This window comes from Ochotona princeps, chromosome 21 (genome assembly GCF_030435755.1).
Source record: "Ochotona princeps isolate mOchPri1 chromosome 21, mOchPri1.hap1, whole genome shotgun sequence".
In the NCBI taxonomy this organism is placed as follows: domain Eukaryota; kingdom Metazoa; phylum Chordata; class Mammalia; order Lagomorpha; family Ochotonidae; genus Ochotona; species Ochotona princeps.
This window is the reverse complement of record NC_080852.1, coordinates 20799754-20821620: the sequence shown is the minus strand read 5'-3', so window position 1 is coordinate 20821620 and position 21867 is coordinate 20799754. Positions and strand designations below refer to the sequence as shown.

General features: G+C 43.4%; 1 protein-coding gene across 1 annotated transcript in view; it reads right to left on the bottom strand.

The window, feature by feature from the left end:
* DNAH12 (dynein axonemal heavy chain 12) overlaps positions 1 to 21867 on the bottom strand; it is a 128294-nt gene that overhangs the window by 34336 nt on the left and 72091 nt on the right. The window contains exons 41-50 of the mRNA XM_058678477.1: positions 21546 to 21845; positions 20856 to 21034; positions 17955 to 18147; positions 13536 to 13697; positions 11796 to 11990; positions 9157 to 9290; positions 7492 to 7654; positions 6081 to 6161; positions 5619 to 5795; positions 1854 to 1985 (exon numbers count right to left, since the gene is read on the bottom strand). Of these exons, the coding sequence (XP_058534460.1) occupies positions 1854 to 1985; positions 5619 to 5795; positions 6081 to 6161; positions 7492 to 7654; positions 9157 to 9290; positions 11796 to 11990; positions 13536 to 13697; positions 17955 to 18147; positions 20856 to 21034; positions 21546 to 21845 (1716 nt within the window). The remainder of the gene's footprint in view (positions 1 to 1853; positions 1986 to 5618; positions 5796 to 6080; positions 6162 to 7491; positions 7655 to 9156; positions 9291 to 11795; positions 11991 to 13535; positions 13698 to 17954; positions 18148 to 20855; positions 21035 to 21545; positions 21846 to 21867) is intronic.

Here is a 21867-nt window from a genome sequence, read left to right as displayed (position 1 = left end):
AAGTGGAGCTGCCGGGATTAGAACCAGCGGCCATATGGGATCAAGGCGAGGACCTTAGCCACTAGGCCACGCCGCCAAGCCTGAAATAACTGCTTTTTAAAAAACCAGCTTGGCTCCTGGTTCTAGCTCCAGACTTCAGATCCCTACCAGTGAAGGACTTTTGGAGACAGTGGTGATGGCTGGAGCAATTCTTCCTGCTATGCACGTGGGGGCCTGGAGCGAGTTCCTAGCTGCCAGCACTGGCTCGGCTCAGTTCCCTGGATACTGTGGGCATCTGGGGAGAGAACCAAGGAATGGGAGCTCTGTCTACCTTTCTCTCTGTATATCTCTCGAATTAAACGCTGAAAGGAAAATATGATTATTTTTTGAAAACTTTAAAAATGCAACTGGCATAAATTCTATCAAAATTTAAATAAAAAAGGGGGAATTTTTATTATGTTTGTTTTCCCTTGTTCTTTGATTTTCAAACAAGAAAAGCAGCAAACATGCTTTTGTTTGGAGATAAACAACTCACCCATCTATGATCTCCAAATGAAATAAAACAAGAACCTACACAGAGCCAAAAATTACGTACTGCTTGGCCAGTTCTGGGGTAAGGAATGTGCTGGTAAAAGATGATGGGTTGTTAGCAGAACATTCTTTTTCTGATGTCTAGAAGCCCTATAAAGAGGTGTGTGTGTGTGTGTGTGTGTGTGAGATGAGAGTAACTTGGTAAGGTAAGAACCTAGTTATTTCCTTTATTATCTCATTGAAGAATAAAATGGCCAATTTAATGTTCAACTACAGGCATTATAAAAATTTGAATAAACCAATCTGTAAATTTAGTTTAATATGGGTACAGTGTTGGATTAGTAACAGCATGTTTATTATGTAGGAGACTTTGTACATAAGAGATTTTATGAGTACTGTTAACTAATCCAGTCCTCGCACTGACTTTGTGAGAAGGCACTATGGTTTTTGCTGTCTTTTACAGACTGTCACTGAGGTCAAGCACCTTGCCCAAGGACACACCACCAGCGGAGTCAGGATTTACGGACACAGATATTCTGACGCAAGAGCACTTGATTTCAGCAACTTCACAGTAATTGATTGAACCGGCAGAATCATTCAAATGTTCAGAATCAGCATCTACAGGTCACATTTTAAAAAATCTTAGCTGGGAAAGTGCAAATATTCCCAGAGTTCATTCAGTTGCAACACATGATCCTGGGGAGTCCCTACGTAGACAGAAAAGTTATTGGGAACAGCTAGAACTTTATTTTCCTGGCACTATATTGTCTTAGCTTTACCCTAAAACACATTTGTATCGTTTGGATATTGCTTTGGATGTTAAATGTCACCCAAAGGCTCACCCAAAGGTTTAATATCCAAAATCTTATGTTAATGCACTAAGAGGAGGGAAACTGGAACCAGGATGTATTTGGAGGTGGGGTCTTTAGGAAGTGATTGAGTTGGGCAACTAGGGTGGTGCCTTCATCATGAAGCCCTGGCGGCTTCACAGGTGCCCCTCTAGATATGGAAAATTACATGTCCTCCCTCTGGCCAGGTGATGCTTTATACTATCTTAGGACTCAGCTATACAACAGGGCTACCCAATCTTGGCCTGTGAATCTCCAAAACCACGAGATAAAGCACACCTCCTTCTTTTCTAAAGGTGGGCTGCCTCTGACATTTCATTAGAAAGAAGGAAAAAAGCCAACTAAATACACATTAAAGGTATTGTTCTCTATAGTCAAATCTAGCTCATCTTTTCTTCCCTGGATTGAGGACTGCCAATATTTAATTAGATACCAATTGCTGCAAAAAAAGTTGTGTGCATTTATGAACACGATTTAAGTCTGTCCCGGTATTACCTTGCCTCCAGTTCCTGAAGGATCTGAAATTTTTTCTGGTTTTATATCTTTCATGACACAAATGGCAGCCATGACCAGTTTAACACCAGATGGAGGATTCTTCATTGATTTCACAATTGCAATATCAGCCGGCTAAATCAAGAGAAAACGGGACCATCTTCAGGGTAGTTTATTTTTTAATAATAAAAGCTATTAAAGTAACATTGGGGAAATGTTGTTCCATTTAAATGTTTTGTGTGGTTGTCATGGTTTAGACATTAGTTTGGATTAGCTGACTGTTCACCAAAGACCCATGTGTTAATGGCTCAGTACCCCAAGTCTAATGTTGAGGGTTCTACCAGGGAAGAATCTTAATTCCATTATGGAGTTTACGAGGTAGGACCTTTGGAAAATGATTGGATTGGATAATGAAAATTGGGACCGCATGATTGAATCCTGGTGACTTTTTAAGAAACCATACAAATATTTGTGCTCCTCCTATGCTCATAGCAGCACAATCAGTAATTGCAAAAACATAGAAGCAGCCAAAATGCCCATCAGCAGAGGATTGGATAAGAAAGCTATGGTTCATCTACTCCATGGAATACTACTCAGCTATTAAAAAAAAAACAAAATGCAGTTCTTTGTGGCCAAATGGGCCAAACTGGAAACTATAATGCTAAGGGAAATGAGCCAATCCCAAAAGATTAAATACCACATGTTTGCCTTAATTTAAGATGATATGATGTTATGTATAACATGTTATGTATGTTATTTGTTGTGTATAGACTAAAATTGAAATGTCAATGAGGTGGTCACAGAAGGTGGTTAAGAACTTGCGTTTATTTTTAACATATTGGTTACTCATTACTATGTCAATTAATTCCATAATGATGTAAATTTTTGCTGATGGTATGTTGGAGCTTTTAATTGATCGGGATGATACTCTGCTGGCTCTGCCTTCAGACCAGAGAGGGTATACCTAAGAAGCCGTTGAACTTGACTGGACAATAAGATGCTGGACACTATGTTTGGTATATGCTTGCAATGGGGAATCTCAACTGAACTTGAACTGTGGTTATGCAACAAGGTGGAGGAATCCACCATGGGGGGAGGGCTTGGGGAGGGGTGGGGAGAATCCCAGTACCTATGAAACTGTGTCACATAATACAATGTAATTAATGAATAATAAAAAAACCCAAATATTTGTGCTCCCTCTTGTCAAGTGCCACTCTGGACCACCTTAGGACTCTGCTAGTAGGCACCCTTCACCACACCAATGTTGGGGCTGCTTGACTTTGGTCTCTGAACCTCTACAACCTTGAGCCAAAATAAATCTCTTTCCTTCCTAAGTAGCTTGTGAAATATTTCATAATAGTAATGGAAAGCTGATGGACACCATGCTTATGAAAAAATCACCAAAAGATAAATCAGTGCAGACTGAAAGTTCTAAATGGTCAGAAGTCTACAAATTATATGAAGATGCCAAGTATGAATCCTCTAGAAAAAAACATTTTTGCATATATCCAATCACATGCCAAACCCATACACAGACCCCATGTTAAGAACCTTAACATAGACCTGGAATTAACTACATTGGCATGTATATATAGCTAGCTAGACATAGATATTAGTTTTACTAAAGGAAATGAGAGAGGTAGGTCCCAATCCAAAACTTTTTCTAAAAAGTCTGATAGCTACTATGGATTCACTCCAATACCCTTCTGACATCATTTGCAGTACTGAAAAACAAGTAACTGTGTATCAGAGTTTTGCAAGCAGCTAGAATACTGGATGGAAATTAGGTTCCCTTTGAATTATTCTAGAATTCAGGGGAAAAAATTGGAAGATCAGCAGTGAGCCATTCATTTGCTGAGATGAGTTATAGTGGACACAGGCCAGCTCTGCAGGTGGTTCTGCCGACTGCCCATGTGGAAACTATGCCTCTGCTTGACAATTTGCAGGATGGCTGTCTAAGCTATTTCTCCCTGTAGTCCTCCTAACAACCCCTCAATCCTGGTTTGCTTATATTGAGCAACTCATTAACATGACTATCTCGTGCTTGGATAATCACAAGCAAAAGGCTCAATGCAAATGGAACCTATTATTAAAGAGCTGAACTGGTGAGGTTTGAAGATGTAAAAAATCTTGTATCTGAAGACATAAAAAACATTTAAACTAACATTCCCACTTTGGAGTATATATTAAAAACAGGCATTTGGTAGGATCCAGGGAGGGGCACTGTGGAACAGCAACCACTTGGGATGCCATATCGGTATGCCTGGTTTGAGCTCTGACTACTCCATTTCCCATCAGCTCCTTGCTAATGCTCCTGGGAGGCAGCAGTTGATGGCCCATAAACTTGGGCTCCTGCTCTCTACATAGGAGACCTGAGTAGAACGCCTGGCTCCTGGCTTCTCCCTGGCCTAGCCCTGGCTGTTGCAGGCATTTGGGCAGGAAGCTAGCAAATCAAAGACCTGTGTCTTCCTCTCAAATAAATAATTAAGATATACCAGGCTTTTGTTAGGCTAAGCAGAAGCAACTCCTGAAGGAGCCTAGCGCATCAGAGGACAAGAAAACTTATCACAAGCCAGGGACACCTGGTAACCTTGGACCACCAAGCAGCAGACTGAGTCCCTGTGCTCTCTCTCCTTCCTGCCTCCCTCTGGTCACAAACAACAGAAGCAAGCTTCACTAGCCTTAATGCTGTTTTTGCCGAGGTCAAGCCGACACTCTCATCCAGAAATGCTTCAAATGTTGAGCCTGCAGAAGATCAGCATCTGCCATCTGCCATAATGACATGTCACGGCCACAAGCATGCACAGAGGAGCTGCCGCCTTCCCCCTTCTCTCACACCCAAAGGGTCACCCTGCCATGCAGAAATGGTTCCAGGCCAGCGAGCAGTCCGTCAGTCAGGAGCTCTCTCTCTGCTCTTCTCTGTATGTCTCTCTGCTCCCACTTTCTCCCTGCCCCACAGCAATAAACACCTATCATGTGGCTCACTTATTATGTCTGGTAGTTTGGGTTTGTGGTGAAAAAAGCTAATAGCTTTATCAAACCAAATGCTGTACTGAACCTGTAAGGACAGAATAAAGAGAGAGCAATGGGGGCAGCATGTGGATTTTCATTGTTTCAGAGAGAATAAAGAAAGAAGCTGATAAACTCAGGGGTTCAAGGCACAGTGAGGTCATCAGTTTCCATAAATAGCAAAAATCTCTTGTCTTAGAACCACAGGGCTGATGTAACCAAAGATCAGAGTTTGACCCTGCAAGATTCTTAATGGGTTGAATTTATAATCTTGGGGGTCCCTTCCAGGAAAATTAAGGCACTGTCTAGGAAAGCAAACAAGGGTCCAAGAGTGGGATTGAAGGTCAAGAGCTGTCATTCTTTTCTCCCAGGCTTCCTCTAGTCAGCAGACATGATCTCTGCTGTCCTGCTTGGTGAGGCTGTTGAGTCCTGCCCAGAAACCCTCTCAAATGTCACACACCACACAGTGTGGGGCACACAGTTCCCCATCCGGCCTACACATGCCTCCTGGTCCACGTGGCCTCTCCAGGACTGCCAGTCCTCTTTCTGTGAGATTATCCTGGTGAAGGTTAGAAACAGCATGTGAAAAGCAAAAGCATAACAAAGTGCCTAAGAAGAGCTGAATGGCAAGGATCACATGAGTGGACAAAAATGACAGAATGCCATTCCCAGAGACAGAATCCTATCTCACCCCCCGAGAACCCATAGAGTTTCACCTTGTGGATGCCCGGTTCACAGGCAGCCAGTTCAGACACTTGCCTTAAGCGTGTCCAGTGCAGACAGAGCTGCCTCCAGGGCCGGGATGGCCTCAGCAAGGTCACTTTCACACTCATTTTTCAGAGCTTGAGCCTCTTCGGCCTTCCCACTGGCTATCTCTTCATCTAATTTCACAAACTTCCTTTTCGCTTCTACTTGCGCAGACTCGATCTCAATGACCTCAAGAAAAGAAGGAGAAAGAAATCATGGTACTTCTACAATCATCCTGCTGGTCTCTAAAACCCGGGAGGACACACAATTCAAGGATAACCATGGAGAGAAACGCAGGCACACGTGAGTGCATTTGGAAGTGGGTTTCGGCCCTCCATTCACAAATCACCACATCTACATGGAACCAATGGGACAGACGGTCAGCACCGAAGGGCAAAGTCCCCCAACTGTCACTGCCAAAATTCAGGCTCACTTGTCCTTCGACATCAATAAGAAGCACTTGGGATACTCTACCTGCATCATATGTGCATTTTCAATCTTGGCTTCCTCCAGCTTGGGCTGTAACTGAACAAGCTCTGCTTGCATTTCGCCAACCTAAATAGAACATGTCTCATTAAATTTCCATTGCTACACTGGTGACTGTAACCAAACACAGGAAACAAATTTAAATGTATCCTAAACGATCAGGGCAGTAAATCTCAACTTTTTCCTCCAGTCTTTGTGCAAGATCAACAAAATGCTTTTGTGAAGCTTTCTTCACAGAAGACTGTCTGGAAGTCACAGAAAGACAGGTGGCAGCTGGACGCCTTCCTATTATACTGTGACGAACCCACCAACCAAACCTCTAGTATTTACGCTGAGCTAACACTGATAACTATTATTAACACTGACTCATTTCAAAAACATTACACACAGGGGGGAGGAGAGAGAAAGAATCTTCCAACTGCTTGCACCCCTTTCTTCCCTCCCCCGCCCTGCAAACAACCACAACAGGCAGGCTGGGCTAGGCCAGAGCCAGGAGCCGCCTCTGGGTCTTACACACAGGACACACAGGTGCAGGTGCCCAAGCATTCTGGCCATCTTCCATTGTCTTCCCAAATACATCAACAGGGAGCTGGGTCAGAAGTGAAACAGCCAGGATCAACTGGCATCCATATGGCATGCCAGGCTGCAGGCAGCGGCTTAACCCTGTGAATAACAATGCAAGCTTCATCTTGCATTAAATTAACCCACTGTTATTGTGGAATGTGAAATCTTGGGCCTGGCATAATGTCTTACTGGCTAAATCTTCACCTTGCATGAGCCAGGATCCCACACGGGTGCGGGTTCATGCCCTGGCTGCTCCACTTCCCATCCAGCTCCCTGCTTGTGGTCTGGGAAGGCAGTCAAGGATGGCCCAAAGCCTTGGATCCCTGCACCCATGTGGGAGACCTAAAGAAACTCCTGGTTCCTTGCTTCAGATTAGCTCAGATCTGGCCATTGTGTCCACTTAGGGAGTGCACCAGTCGACGGAAGATCTATTTGTATCTCCTTCTCTCTAAATCTGCCTTTCTAATAAAACTTAACAAAATAACTTAATTTTATATTATGAAATCTTATATTTTTAAAAATTATTCTTAAAAATAAAAGCAACTGAGAGTTAGTATATGTTCTCAAGTATAAAAAATGAATCAAAATTAAAGCAGGATGTATTTGAGTCCATGCTGTCTTGGCAATTTATTAAACCTCTTAAAACTTACTGTACTGATCTGTAGAATGAGGACCATGAAAGTGTCCCCTTGAGGAGCTGTTATGATGAGTAACTGAGGGAATGCACAGGAAAGACCCAGCCCTGGCAGGCGAGGCAATCTGCAGCATTAGTAGCTCTTGCTGTCCTTCTGTTTCTCAGTGCAAATGACCATTTTGAGCAGTTGGTGAAATTTACCTGAGACTCTGCAAAAGCTAGTTGGTCAAGCCCATTCACATATCGTTGCTTTGCCTCCATAATAGCCTGTCGCTTCTTAGTCAAAAGCTCTTGAAATGAGCCAATGAGTTCAAGATAAGAAGTGGCAGTAACATAGTTATGCCGTCCTAACTCTTGCAGGAACCTACAACATGCAGATGACAGTTGGCTGTAAATCATTGATTTCACAAAAAGGTCAGTTCAAAAACAACAACAAGGAGCATGCAGTAATAAAATTTGACACAGAAATTGCCGAGTCCCATACCTGAAATTTGTGACTCTAGAATTATAGACATAATTACATCCTAATTTCTTGTCAACAAGATAGCAAATTCTAGTTACCACTTTTAAAAAGCACAAATCAGTGAGGATGTCCACATGAGGTGAACTACAGACAGTTGAATCTGACCTTGGGAGGGCCCCCCGATGCTGGGTAAGTTGGGCAAGTTTAGTAGGACAGTGTCCTGCACACAGGACAGCAAGCCCGAGTCAGAGTTCCGCGGACAAGCGTGCCACGTGCAGGCTGACTGGGATATGGTCACTATACATACTTGCAGAGACAATGGAAGCAATGGTATTTCGTGGTAAGTTGGCCAACTACAGCCCACTAAATGGGTGCCACTGGTCAAGCCAACATCAGCTGGCTGGATGCACATCTCTGGATAAGCAATACAAGCATGAGCACATGGATAAACACACCTTGACATGTAGATCTCAAATGTGAACATGGATGACGTGACGCTACAGGTTATCTATAAACCACCAATCAGCTGCCTTCTCCAGGAAACTCTACCTGGTGGCTCTGTAATAATGTCTCATCGAAGAAACTTGCTGATTAGACCACGGCTGGACACTGGACTCAAACAAAGCTATGCCATGTGGGAGTACATTTGAAATAAGCAGATAGAAATACCTTGTTTGTCTCCGATTATGCTGGTAAACGTCACAGCGGAGGGCCCTGTGTGGTAGCCTAGTGACTAAAGTCCTTGCCTTGCATGTGCCGGGATCCCATATAAGTGCTGGTTTGTGTCCCGGTGGCCCCATTGCCCATCCAGCTCCCTGCTTGTGGCCTGGGAAAGCAGTTGAGGACGGTCCAAAGCCTTGGGACTCTGCACCCGCGTGGGAGACCAGGAAGAAGCTCCAGGTTTCGGATTGGCTCAGCTCTGGCCGTTGTGGCCACTTGGGGAGTGAAATCAGTGGATGGAAGACCTTCCTCTCTGTCTCTCTGTATACCTGACTTTCCAATTAAAAAAAAAAAATTCATCTAAAAAAAAGTCACAGAGCAGAGGCACCAGTTTCCTCTAAATGCACTGGTATGCAAAAAAAGTCTGTTAGCTGAGAGAACGAAGAGAGCAGAACCGCAGGAGTAGCAGGACTGTGAAGCAGAGAAAGCATTCCTAGGCGTCTGGCGTCTCCCTACCACTGGCTCCCGTTCACTTCCGAGAGCCAGGTGTATTCTGCACACAGTCCTGTACCTTCTAATAAGTTGCCCCTATTACTGAACCAGATCAGGGACTTTTCTAGTCCTAATATGTGATCAGCAAGATTTAGAAGACACAGAAATCATATGAACATTTTGGACTTCCACAAGAAGAGATGTTCTAAGATACAAAGCATCACTGTCCTGCTAAGAAGGCCAGTACTAACCTTTCTGAAAGACTCCTGATGGAGGTGTGAAAGTGCTTGCAGATCGGCACTACCTCTGCCCGTTCAGCCTCAGTAAGCTCCAGCGACTCCAAGAATTTCACAGCTACACGCTCAAGGGCATCTTCAGGCCACGGCTAGAGAAAGGGAAAGTGAAAAATTCCGGAAATGTAAGATGCCAAGTCCCACTCAAAATATGAGGTGAGGTGACTGCCTCTGGGGGAAGAATTTGGGCTTAAAACAAAAACTTGAAATCTCTCTAAGGGAAAATAGATTTAGGGGAACTGGTCCTGGTGCAATGGCTCAGTGGCTAAATCTTTGCCTTGCAATCACTGGAATCCTATATGGGCACCAACTGGTTTGTGTCTTGGCTGCTCCACTTCCCATCCAGCTTTCTGCTTGAGGCCTGGGGTAGCCTTGGGGCCCTGCAACCATGTGGGAGACGCCGAAGAAGCTTCTGGCTCCTGGCTTTGGATCAGCTCAATTCTGACTGTTGTGGCTATTTGGGAAATGAACCAGGGGGCAGATCTTTCTGTCTCTCCTTCTCTCTGTAAATCTGATCTGCCTTTCCAATAAATAAGTAAATCTCAAAAAAAAAAAATTGGAGGAACTGGGGCCGTGGCATGTTTGGTCTTTCAATCTTATGTGTTAAAATTGCAACTGAGGGCCCCTGTGGCGTGGCCTAGCGGCTAAAGTCCTTGCCTTGGATGCCCCGGGATCCCATATGGGTGCCGGTTCTAATCCCGGCAGCTCCACTTCCCTTCCAGCTCCCTGCTTGTGGCCTGGGAAGGCAGTTGAGGACGGCCCAATGCATTGGGACACTGCACCCGCGTGGGAGACCTGGAAGAGGTTCCTGGTTCCCGGCTTCAGATCGGCTCAGCACCGGCCCGTTGCGGCTCACTTGGGGAGTGAATCATCGGACGGAAGATCTTCCTCTCTGTCTCTCCTCCTCTGTGTATATCTGACTGTAATAAAAATAAATCTTTAAAAAAAAATTGCAACTGAGGCTAACATTACATAAACAAGTATCCATACCCTTTTGCTCAGCTAAAAGGCCACAATACCTAGCTGCCCCTGCAATTTCAAATAAACAGTGACATACAAGCAGTTGCTGGGTAGAAACCAGAGAGAAGGTTCTGTAGATGGTTGTAGACTGCCCAGCATGGTCCTTTTTGCTGTTATTCTATCTGTTGAATAGACTTGTGAAAGGGGGAGGTCTGGCAGCTTCCTGTGATCATGAGTAGACTCTGGGAATAGAAATCACCTGCTAAGGAAACTTAAAGCAGAAAATGTTGGGATCCAGATGACTCTGTTAAGCTACAAACACCCCAACTCGGCTTGCCTTCAGGTTTTTTTTTCCCTATAAGGCAGAAAGGGAAACAACAACAACAACAAAACCCTTACATGTTTAGTTTGCATTCCTGTCGCTACAAGCCCAACACAGAATTCCTCAACTTCAGGTTTTCTTCTGCAGTTTGCTCCTTACCCAGTCTTCATCTCATACAACAGTTTCTCTGCCATCCCTGCCATCTGCCTTTTCCTATCATGGAACCCTTTTTTTTTTTTCAGTGGACGAGGGAAATACATTTTCTCCCCAAAGCACCATGGTCGACTTTATCTCGGGATCCACTGACCAGGGATTGTTTACACACCGGCCCATGTATCAATCACTAGCAAGATGAGTACAAGCACCAATACTGCCTTCTGCCTTGCAGGGAGGCACAGCTCCTGCCCTTCCCTCCTCTAGGTCCTCAGACGGGAACTACACACAGTATTGGCATTCTTGAGGGTCCATTTTGCTGGTGGCATACCTTGGGACTTGCCAGCCTCTTACTGTCACCTGAGACAACCATGCAGAGAAAAAAAGTATGCGTGTGTATGTGTGTGGTGTGCTAAGTACACATATGTGCTTTTTAAAAAAAATCTACTTTTATTGGAAAGGCAGATATACAGAGAGAAGGAGATACAGAGAGAAAAATCTTCCATCTGCTGGTTCACCCCCAAGTGGCTACAATGCTAGAGCTGAGCTGATCTGAAGCTAAGAGCCAGGAACTTCTTCTGGGTCTCCCATGTGAGCACAGGGTACTAAGGCTGTAGGCCATCCTCCATTACCCTCCCAGACTACAAGTAAGAGGCCGGATGGGAAGTGAAGCTGCTGGGACATGAACTGGTGCCCATATGGGATCCTGGGCATGTGAGGCGAGGACTTAACCACTAGGCCATTGTGCTGGACCCTTACGTGTGCTTTTTAATAATTCTCATTCTCATGAACTTTCTGAAGACCCCCTATATTCATGGATGTAAAAATTATTTGTGGGCCCAGCATGCATATTCTTCCTGTTGGTTGCTAGTCTATCCCTCTATGTAACATACTCATCTTCACACTGTCTCCTCTTGCTTCTTACACCAATACTCTGTCTCTTTTCCTGACTTCCAGGCTAGAGTGTAAGCACCTACTGGGGAAGCTGTATCCTTTATCAGGCCCTGGTGCTGAGCGCTCTACCTGTCCTCGTAGAGAGCCATCAGGAAACATATGCTAAATGTAAATTATAGGAGCTTTAATAAGATGTAAAACGTCAACAGTTAGGTATACCTTCCATCCCTGGTGCGCCACACACACACACACACACACACACACACACCTGAAACCAGTCAATGGTGCAGCAGTTGATGAGGGAAGGGAATTGCCTCAAGCGATTTCGAAAGGCATCTCCAATGGGGCTGAAGGCCACGACCACATGCAGGTTATCTTTGCAGCGATTCACAAAGAAAGCAAACAGGGCTAAGGGGCCGAGTTCTTCGTGCTTATGGCCAGCCTGGGCTACTGGGCGAACACCCTAGGGAGTATCAGAAAATGACCACTTCATAAGTAAAAATAGTCAAGCTGATACTAATCTATTAAAACAAGACAAAGTCTTATTTTCAGCAAACATCATCACAATTTTAAGTCAACAGAATGGCTTTTATATATACTTTACATTTAGAAAAGGTTTTTTTTTTCCAATCCTACTCTGGAATTTACTATAAATTCTGTAACTTACAAGCAAATATCTGCTAGGAATTCACCTGATAAAGACAGTCACAAAAGTCTACCCTATGCATGTATAGGACTGTAATACAGCATTGGTTTTTAACAGAAAAGAGAAGGAAACTAGTGTCCGTTAGTAAGAAGTCATTTAAAAACATGAAAGATCCACATATTGTAATTTCATACACTTGTTAAAAGTAACGGGTATGCCCATGTCCACACTGTGAGAAGAGCAGCAAGATAAAGAAACCCGGGTTGTGCAATGGTAAGCGGAGTATAATCGTTATTGTTAAATTAAAAAAATAAATATATACCAAGGATTGTAAAACATGCAAATATGGAACAGAAATGGCAGGGTCATGGAAACAATGGGTAGGAAAATGATGGGACAAAAAGACAGGCAATGGCTAAAGCAAGCAGAAAGGCCTGGTAAAGGAAAGGAAATCCCCACGAATGCTCCTGGGAAGGGAGAGTCAAGGATGGATTTCTGTGAATGAAGGGGCTCACCCGCTGCCTTGCCTTTGGCCTTGGGCTCTGATACCTCCCAGGCAGAAGCTAAGAATAGAAGTTGATTCTCTGCTCTTTTCTCCTTGCCCACTTAGAGCTTGTATTAGTAATGTGATATTTAACGAGGGCCTTGCAAGTGCCTGACACACCAAGGTACTTTGTCTTGTCTGAGTCTCGGGCCCCACAACAACCCTGTAGAGGAGCAGCTGTTATCTGTGCACCTGCTGGAGTAACTTAACGACCAGAGTGAGTCTTTGTCAAGCCAGAAGCTATCCCTGGAGGCTGGGAAGGAAACATCCAGGTGAGAGAGATGCATTCTGGGGGTGCCAGGAGTTACTGTAAGCAAAAAGGGGGTGACCAGGCAGAGACCTGACACAGCAAGGTCTTAGAGGGGTCACAGTGCAGGACACCGGACACTAACGGACACTTTACCAACTGTATTCTTGTGGCTCACATTGCCAAGCATGACTTTCAGATTGGTCGGAACTGTTAAGTCAGAAGTTTCATTAAGACTTTGGGAAAATTTGCTACCCATTGGCAAGCCCAAAAACTACTTAAGCAGCATGAAAGTCAAGTCACCAACGTAACTGTAAGAGATGAATTTGCAATCTCCAGGCACTCCTAAAGCATCCCAAATAACATCTACCACATGAGTCCAACTGCCATCATTAGGAAGAAAGGAAACAAAATCAAAATCCTGTTTTACAACTATTATGAAGCAATTTCCAATCTACCGGAAAAGGATACATAGTAAGCCTATACACTTTAAACTGTTAAGGACCACAATCACCTGCCCAAGCTTGGCTGATTGCTGGGCTGAGAACAGCCCTCTCCCAGAAGCACTTACCTCCATCACTTCCTGCTTCTCATCTGCAGCAAAAATGTTAGGCACTTCTCCGGTGTTGAGCACACTGTCAATATCCTCCAGAAAAGCCTCCTCTTTGATCTGAGTGTCTGTGATCAGAAAAACGGTCTTCTGGCCCTTCACACCCACACTCTTTAGCAGACCCTTAGGCCAAAAAAACAACAAAACAAAACAAACCACCTGAGCAGCGGATATCTGGGGGTCGCGCTTTCCCTTCCTTCTCTCTCTCTCTCACTCTCTAATAAAAACACCTTGGCTTTAGAGCAGTACTTCTTTCCACTTTTGGTGGAAACACTCTTCACTTCTTCCATGTGCTAGGTGAGCGACCCACATGGGTCAGCATATTCACAGTCGCCTACACATCATTATTAATTCAGGGGAAAGGATGAGATTTGAGCAGAGCCCAGTCACTGCTTACTCGGGGGACAGAGATAGAAACCCAAACAACTCCTGTCCTTCTGAGATACAAGGTGCAAAGTCATCATTTAAGCACCATGGGACCAACTGTTCTCCCCCAAGGAGTGAGCCTGCTGGAGAAAAAAAACCAACCGGGGAAGAGCAGTGCCAGGAGGTCCAACCTTGCCGAGGACTTCGTCTGAACCCCGCCCGTTAGCCTTGCCAAGGCTCCAGTGCTGAACGCCTCAATCTCTCACCCTCTTTTGCTTAAACTAACTCGAGTTGAATTTTTTGTTTACTTCTGTCAATTGCAACTAAAACTCCCAAATAAAGATGTGAACTCATTCATACACAGGATTTGAATAGCATATTAGAATTGATTGTTAGAATTTCAGGAACTTGCAAGCCAATCATTTAAAATCTCCAGAGTTTAAAATCAAATGAGACCGGGGACCAGCGTAGTGGCGTAGTTGCTAATATTCTGCCTGCAGCACCAGCAATCCCAATGACCAACAGTGTGTGTCCCGACGGCTCTACTTCCCATCCAGCTCCCTGCTTGTGGCCTGGGAACACAGTGGAGGACGACCCAGGTTTTTGGGCCCCACCACCCATGTGGGAGACCCAGACAGAGATCCTGACTCCTGACTTTAGATTGGCTCAGTGCTGGCTGTTCTGACCATTTGGGGAGTGCAAACTGTTCATCTGACAAAAGATACTTAGAATGTTTAAGGAACTACAAAAACTCAACAACAACAATAAAAACCCCTCAAACCTCAGTGAAGCAATGGGCAAAAAGACAAAAGCATACAGAGAAATGATAGACCTATGTTAATGGGTATGTAATATACAAAGATTTAATTTGCATCATCAGCAGTGAATGGGTAAGTGGTAGAGTTGTAAGGGATAGAAATTTTGTATGCAGTTGAAGTTATTACCAGTTTAAAATAGATTATCACAACATTAAACTGCTTATGCAACAGCAGTGGTGACTGCCAGGAAGATGTCTGATAAAGTGAAATGGGAAGGGAATCAAAACCTACAGCCGTCTTGCAGATCAACAGAGCAGGAAGAAAGGCAAAGAAACAAGAAATAAAAAAGCCAAGGGACACACTGATAGCAAATATCAAAACTGTAATAATGAATCTTTTTCCATATACAAGTTATTAGTTTGAAATGTAAACAAATAACATTCCAACAAAAATAGGATATTAAATGGGTTTTTGGAAAGATTTATTTCCTTTTATTTGAAAGGTAGATGCACAGAGAGAAGAGATAGAGATTTTCCATCTACTGGCACACTGCCCAAATGGCTGCAACGACCAGAACTGAGCCAATCTGAAGCCAGGAGCCAGCAGCTTCTTTCGGGTCTGCTAAACACATGGGCCATCCTTTGCTGGTTTTCCAGACCATGAACATGGAGCTGGATCAGAAGTGCAGCAGGTGGGACATGGACTGGCACCCTTATGGGATGCTGTTGCCGCAGGCTGGGGCTTAGCTTGCTATGCCACCATGGTGGCCCCTTCACTGATTTTAAAAACTGGGCCTAAAAATATGCTGCTTACAAGAGACTCACTCAGACCCAAGGATGCATACAGAGAAAATGAAAGGCCTTATACATTAACACAAGGGGTAATTCTCCATAAAGATCAATAATAAACATTTGTGTACCAACTTCAGAGTTAACAAAATGAATCAAACTTTACTGAATTAAGTGGAGAAGTCGATAGCAAAACTTTAGTGCAAGAGTTCAACACTCGTCTGTCAAGAGAGGATAGAATATTTGTGGAAAATCAATCAGGAACAATGTAGATCAATTAGCTCTGAAATTGACGCAGAACACTGGATTCAACAACAGCAGGATAAACTGCAGCTGAAGCATTCCCCAGGCCAGCTCACATGCTTGGTCACAGAACAAGTCCTGATCAGTTTTAAAAGACTCAGACTGTATAAATTGAGAAGCCAAACTGGAAAATACACAAACACATGGAAATTGAGAAGGGAACTTTAAAAGTATCAGACAAATAATAACAGAAGTATTACCAAAACCTATGCAATACAGCAAAAAAACGATGCCAATAGGAAAGTTTATAGCTGTAATAATTTTGAATAAAAAAGAATAAAAATGCCAAGCAATCCAACTTTACAACACTAGGAGCTAGAATGACTAGTTAAAACAAATAGACTGGAAAATCAATTAAAAATCAATGAAACTAAGTTTTCAAATTATTTATTTATTGTTATTGGAAAGTCAGATATAGAGAGGAAGAGAGACAGAGAAGAAGATCTTCTGTCCAATGATTCACTCCCCAAGGGTCCACAACAACTGGAGCTGCGCTGATCCAAAGCCAGGAGCCCAGAGCCTTCTCCAGGTCTCCCACGTGGGTGCAGGGTCCCAAGGCATTGGCCTGTCCTCGACTGCTTTCCCAGGCCACAAGCAGGGAGCTGGATGAGAAGTGGGGAGGCCAGGACACAAACTGGCGCCCATATGGGATCCCTGTGCCTGCAAGGCAAGGTCTTTCAGCTGCAAGGCTACCACACTAGGCCCAATGAAACTAAGTTTTTAAAATACATAAAAAAAAATGACAAAACCAGCTAGATTAATAAAGAGACACACATAGAGAGAAAGAAGCTTCAAACAAAATCAGAAACTAATAAGGGAACATGATAACTAATGCCAGAGATTAAAAAAAAGGATTGTAAGAGAATGCTATGAATAATTGTACACGAACAAACTGGATAACCTAGAAGAAATGTGTAAATACCTAAAAACTAAGATACAGAAAGATTAAGTAATATGCCCAGAAAACACAGCCAAGAATTTGGGCAAATCAGGAATTAGAACTGAACAGGATGGGGCCAGCAGGCCAGCACCGTGGAGTAGTAAGCTAAGCCTCTGGCTGCAGTGCCAACATCCCATACAGGTGCTGGTTCGTGTCCTGCCTGCTCCACTTCTGATCTAGCTCCCTTCTTAAGGCCTGGCAAAGCAGCGCAGGATAGCTCAAGTCCTTGGGCCCCCGTACCCACGTGGGAGACCTGGAAGAAACTCCAGGTTTCTGGCTTTGGATAGGCCCAGCTCGGGCTGTTGCAGCCATTTGGGGAGCAAACCAGCAGATGGAAGATTTCTGTCTCTCTCTCTGTAACCCTGCCTTTCAAATAAAAAACAAATCTTAAGGGGGAAAAAAAAATTCCCTTAAGACAAAAACAAAACTGAACTGGGTGACTTTCAAGTCCATGTTCTTGCAACCGTGAAATGGCACATGAAGTACGCTGCTTTCCAAACCACTAGTCATGTGTCAACATCTTTCCTGTGAAGTATGGTCGCAAAGAATATACATGCAATGGTTTCATTTCCATCTGCAGAGATCTCGCTGATAATAAACTTGGATTATACCATTTCCATGTGTAAGTGGCCACGTAAAGCCCATTTCTCTGGGTTATTTTTAGGATGTGATAGATCTAGTGTGTAGGAGCCAGTGAAAGTGAAACAAACCCAGAAATTCTCCCTTCTTGGTTTCACTTGGGATCATCTCTGTTGGGGGATTGCAAACCACAGGCCCGTGCCCTCCCCCATTATGCCGGTTTCAGGGACAACACAACAACTTAGAAGAATCTGATAAGATTGCTATGAAGGCCACACCAACCACACACTCCTCTTTGTCACCCTTATCGGCAGGTTCACATCCATCAGCCTGCCGAAGAGCTGAGATTTACCGGAAGTCCATCCCTGAGCTAAAACCAAGACACACCGGGCAGCAGCAGCACCGCTGACAGAGCAGCAGCCGAGCCTGGAGTTAGTCCTCTCATTCAGCTGTAACACACTTGCCCTCGCACGCTTCCTGTACCTACCCAAGGAGAGAAACCAGGCAGGGAAGGCCAGCAGGGCACTGCTCGGCACCTGCAGCTGGCCCTCTGTGGATAGTACCATCAGCAGCACCCCTACCTACAGCGTACGGCGACAGAACGCACCGGCACAGCGTTAGACATCACGCTTCTCCGATGCCTTACCTTGATGTCATCTCGCCACTCATTCAAACCGTAGCTCTTTGAGATCTCTGGTTGGAAAATCTGCATTTTTGCCATGGATGTGGCCAGACGAGTTAAAGACTGCCGGCCACTTCCTCCAAGACCAACGAGCAAAGCGTTTCCACCCGACTGCTTGAGGATCCGGCAGATTCTTGACAAATGCTCCAAAACGTACCTGTCACCAAATAATGGTCTTGTAACATCACAACATGCATGTCACTGTGGGTGACTATCATTTATTTTTCTAGGAGGAGGAGGATGTGACTGCTGTCCCATGTTATCTCACTTTTGGAGAGCCTGTCATCAGACAGTTGCAATTTTCTTTCAAAAGCAACTGCAATGGACTCATTTGATGCAGAGAAAAACTACAAGTTCTGATTCAAGGAAATTAATATACAGCATGAGCAAAAAATAAAATTGTAGCTGCTTATACTGGCACTAGTATATATATACTAGCATATATAATGTGTATATTATATACTATATAATCTCTATATATACACACTAATATGTATATTAGTGTATATATAGATTACTATTTCTATGAAATTTATTCAATCTTTAAATAGAATTTCTGTGTGAGACATAGAAAATTGTTCATCCATAATACACCAAATTTATTAGCCTCACAAACAATTAGCCCAATTAAATTTAAATCCACAATGCGATGCCATCCCATTTTTCTTAGACTGGAAAATCTTAGAAAGTCTGGCAGTTCCAGCAGTTGACAAATGTTAAGAAGAATAGTTCTCAGTAATATTAGAAGGCATCTTATCAACACTTAGTCTTTGAAGATGCTCACATGCCAGGGCACAATAAACTCATTTGTAGGAATACAACAGAAAGAAACTGTCACACATGCATATCCACGCTCAGAGCATATTTTTTTCAATAGTGAGAAGAGACAGCTAAGTTTATCTCAGACTAACTACACTGTGGTTATATTGCAATAGGTTGCAATATAGTAGTAAAAGTTCATGTTTGTGACTCAACAGTATGGAGCAAGTCAAACCATGCAGACTAACAGCCACCCTCGGAAGTGTGCAGTGGCATCAGGTACACTGATGTGCATTTCCCGAACAAGGAGTGAGGCTGAGCACCACTTCAGGCACCTGCTGGCCATGGTAAGGGCATCTTTGGAGAAATGTCTATTTTTGGCCCATGCCCATTTTTTAATGTTTTTTGAATGAGTTCTTCATAAACCAGAGATGTTAGCTCCTAATCTGCTTTGCAAATAATTTTTTCCATTCCAAGGCTACCATTTCATTTTGTCATATAAAAACTTTCCAGTTCTATGTAGTCCCAATGATTTATTTTTGCTTTTGTAGCCCAAAATTTCATTGTGATATCCAAGAAAGCATTGCCAAGGTTACTGTTAAGGAACTCCTACTTTGTTTTAGCAGTTTTATAGCTTCTCGTCTTTCATTTAGGTCTTTTACCAATTTTGAGTTGATACTTGTGAATGGTATAAGGGAACAGGCCAATTTTGTTCTCTCCATTGTGCAAACCTAGCTTTCTCACCACCATTCACTTGAGAGACTATCCTTTCTCCAATGTCTTTTTGCTGCCATTGTTGAAAATTGGCTGCACACTGTGCTTCTACAACTACATATGTTAATTTATTCTTCTATTTTATTGCATACACATCTTACAACATTATGCTGTTCCATTAAAATTTTTCTAAAAATAGCAGAAAGTGCCCAGCATTGTGTCATAACTGCATAAGCCTCTGTCTACAACGCCACCATCATATACGGACTCAAGTCCTGGCTGCTCCACCTCCCACTCAGTTCCCTGCTAAGGGCCTGGGAAAGCAGCTCACTATTCCGAGGTGGGAGAACTGAATGAAGCTCCTGGTTCCTGCCTTCAGTCTGGTCCAGTTTTGGCTGTTGTGGCCATTTGGGGAGTCAACCAGTAGATGGAAGATTGCTGCTTCTTCCTCTCTGCAACTGTGCTTTTTAAATAGATGTTTAAGAAATAATAAAAATAGGAGCCAATGTTATGGTGTAGCAAGTAAAGCCACTGCCTGCCATGCCAGCACTACATATGGATGACAGTTCTGGCCCTGGCTGCTCTGCATCTAATCTAGCTCACTGATAGTGGCCTGAGAAAAGCAGTGGAAGATGACCCAACTTCTTGGCCCCCTTCTAATCACACGGAAGGTCAGGAGCAGCTCCAGGCTTCTGGCCTCAACTGGGCTCAGCCCTTGCTGTTACAGCCATTTGGGAAGTAAGCCAAGAAATAGAAGATCTCCATTTCCCTGTCTCTGAAACTTTGACTTTCAAATAAACACATTTTTACCAAAAAAATCATAATAAAACATGAAAAATAAGACTGTACACATTATGTGCAGTTCAAGTCCAAAGAAACATTTTTCTATTTTTAAGATTTTATTTTTAAAGACAGAGTTATAGATAAGAGAGATGGAGAGACAGATCTATCCATTAACTTCCCAAATGTCCACAATGGTCAGATCTGAGCCTATCTAAAACCAGGAGCTTCTACTGGGTCTCCCATGTGGGTGCAGGGACCCAAAGCTTTCCTAAGCCATTAGCAGGAAGCTAGATTGGAAATGGAGCAGCCAGGATACAAACTGGTGCCCATATGGGATGCTGGTGCCCCTAGACAGAGGCGTATCCTACTACAACATGGCGCCAGCCCGTTTGAATTTTTTCTGACTACTCTAGTGGATGTGGTGAGGGAAGGTTGGCTACAACAGGAGACCCCAAATAAATGACCACATTTTATGCCTTAACCTGGATGATGGCTACAAGGTTACCCAGTAGGTTTTTCTTTACACATTTTTTTCTAAGCTTTCAATACTTCACGATAAAATTTAACAAATAGCAATTTCCAGCATCAAAGTCAGGTTTGTTACTGTACCTGAAAATCACAAGATTCATTCTTGTCTTGTGAGTTTGATTGTACTCATCTAAGCATTGATCTACAACCTCATTAAATTGCTGAATACTTGGAATTTCAATATAAGCTCTATTATCTCCTTCAAGATCAGGGTTCATGTAATCACCAAACATGAGATTTCTTAAATCTGCTTCGGTTATCTACAGACAGGAAAACAACAAATTACAACACTTACAAGCTCTTCTGAAATAACTAAGAAAACACATGGACTGGTCATCCATGTTATGGAATGATTACTAGAGAATCTTAAACATTAGGTACTAAGTAATTATAATTACAAAATGAATACCTTCAATTATGTCCTTATGAATCATGATTTTTAAAAAGCTTTTTTTCTTTTTATAAGTTCCTTGTTGGAGTCATTCTGTGTGGATCCAACCTACTGGACATTAAGGAGCCCCAGGATATTATCATGAACTCTATAATATTGCATACTCCCCATCATAGCAGCTTTTATTCTTCAAGTAACTGGTTACAAACTTTCCCCTGAACACAAATCTCAAACACCTATTTATGGAGAAAACCTCAAAGGATGCATTCAAGAAAAATCAACCGTATTTTTAAATATGATAGAATGGTTACTTGATAGTAACCATTCACATTACTGTTACGTTCTAACTTCTTGGGTTTCTAATGACTGACTGTACTCACCGGAGCATTATCTGCCCTCAGTCGGGCAAAGACCATATCAAATGATTCCTTAAAGTGCTCCTTGATGACACGCTTGGCTAACTTGAAGAGCCAACTGCGGTCATCGTCGTTGACCAGGCGGTCGTAGAACACCCGCAGGACCTCATGCACGAACAGGCGGATCATGGTGCGCTTACTCTCCACCGCGTCTCTCTCGACCAGCAAGCAGCCCTGGATGACGCGCGAGAAATCACGCAAGTTGAAAGTATAGTGAGATTTTGCAGGAGTGGGCAGAAGATTCTCCATGGATTGCTTGTATACCTGAGCACGAAGAAACAACAAA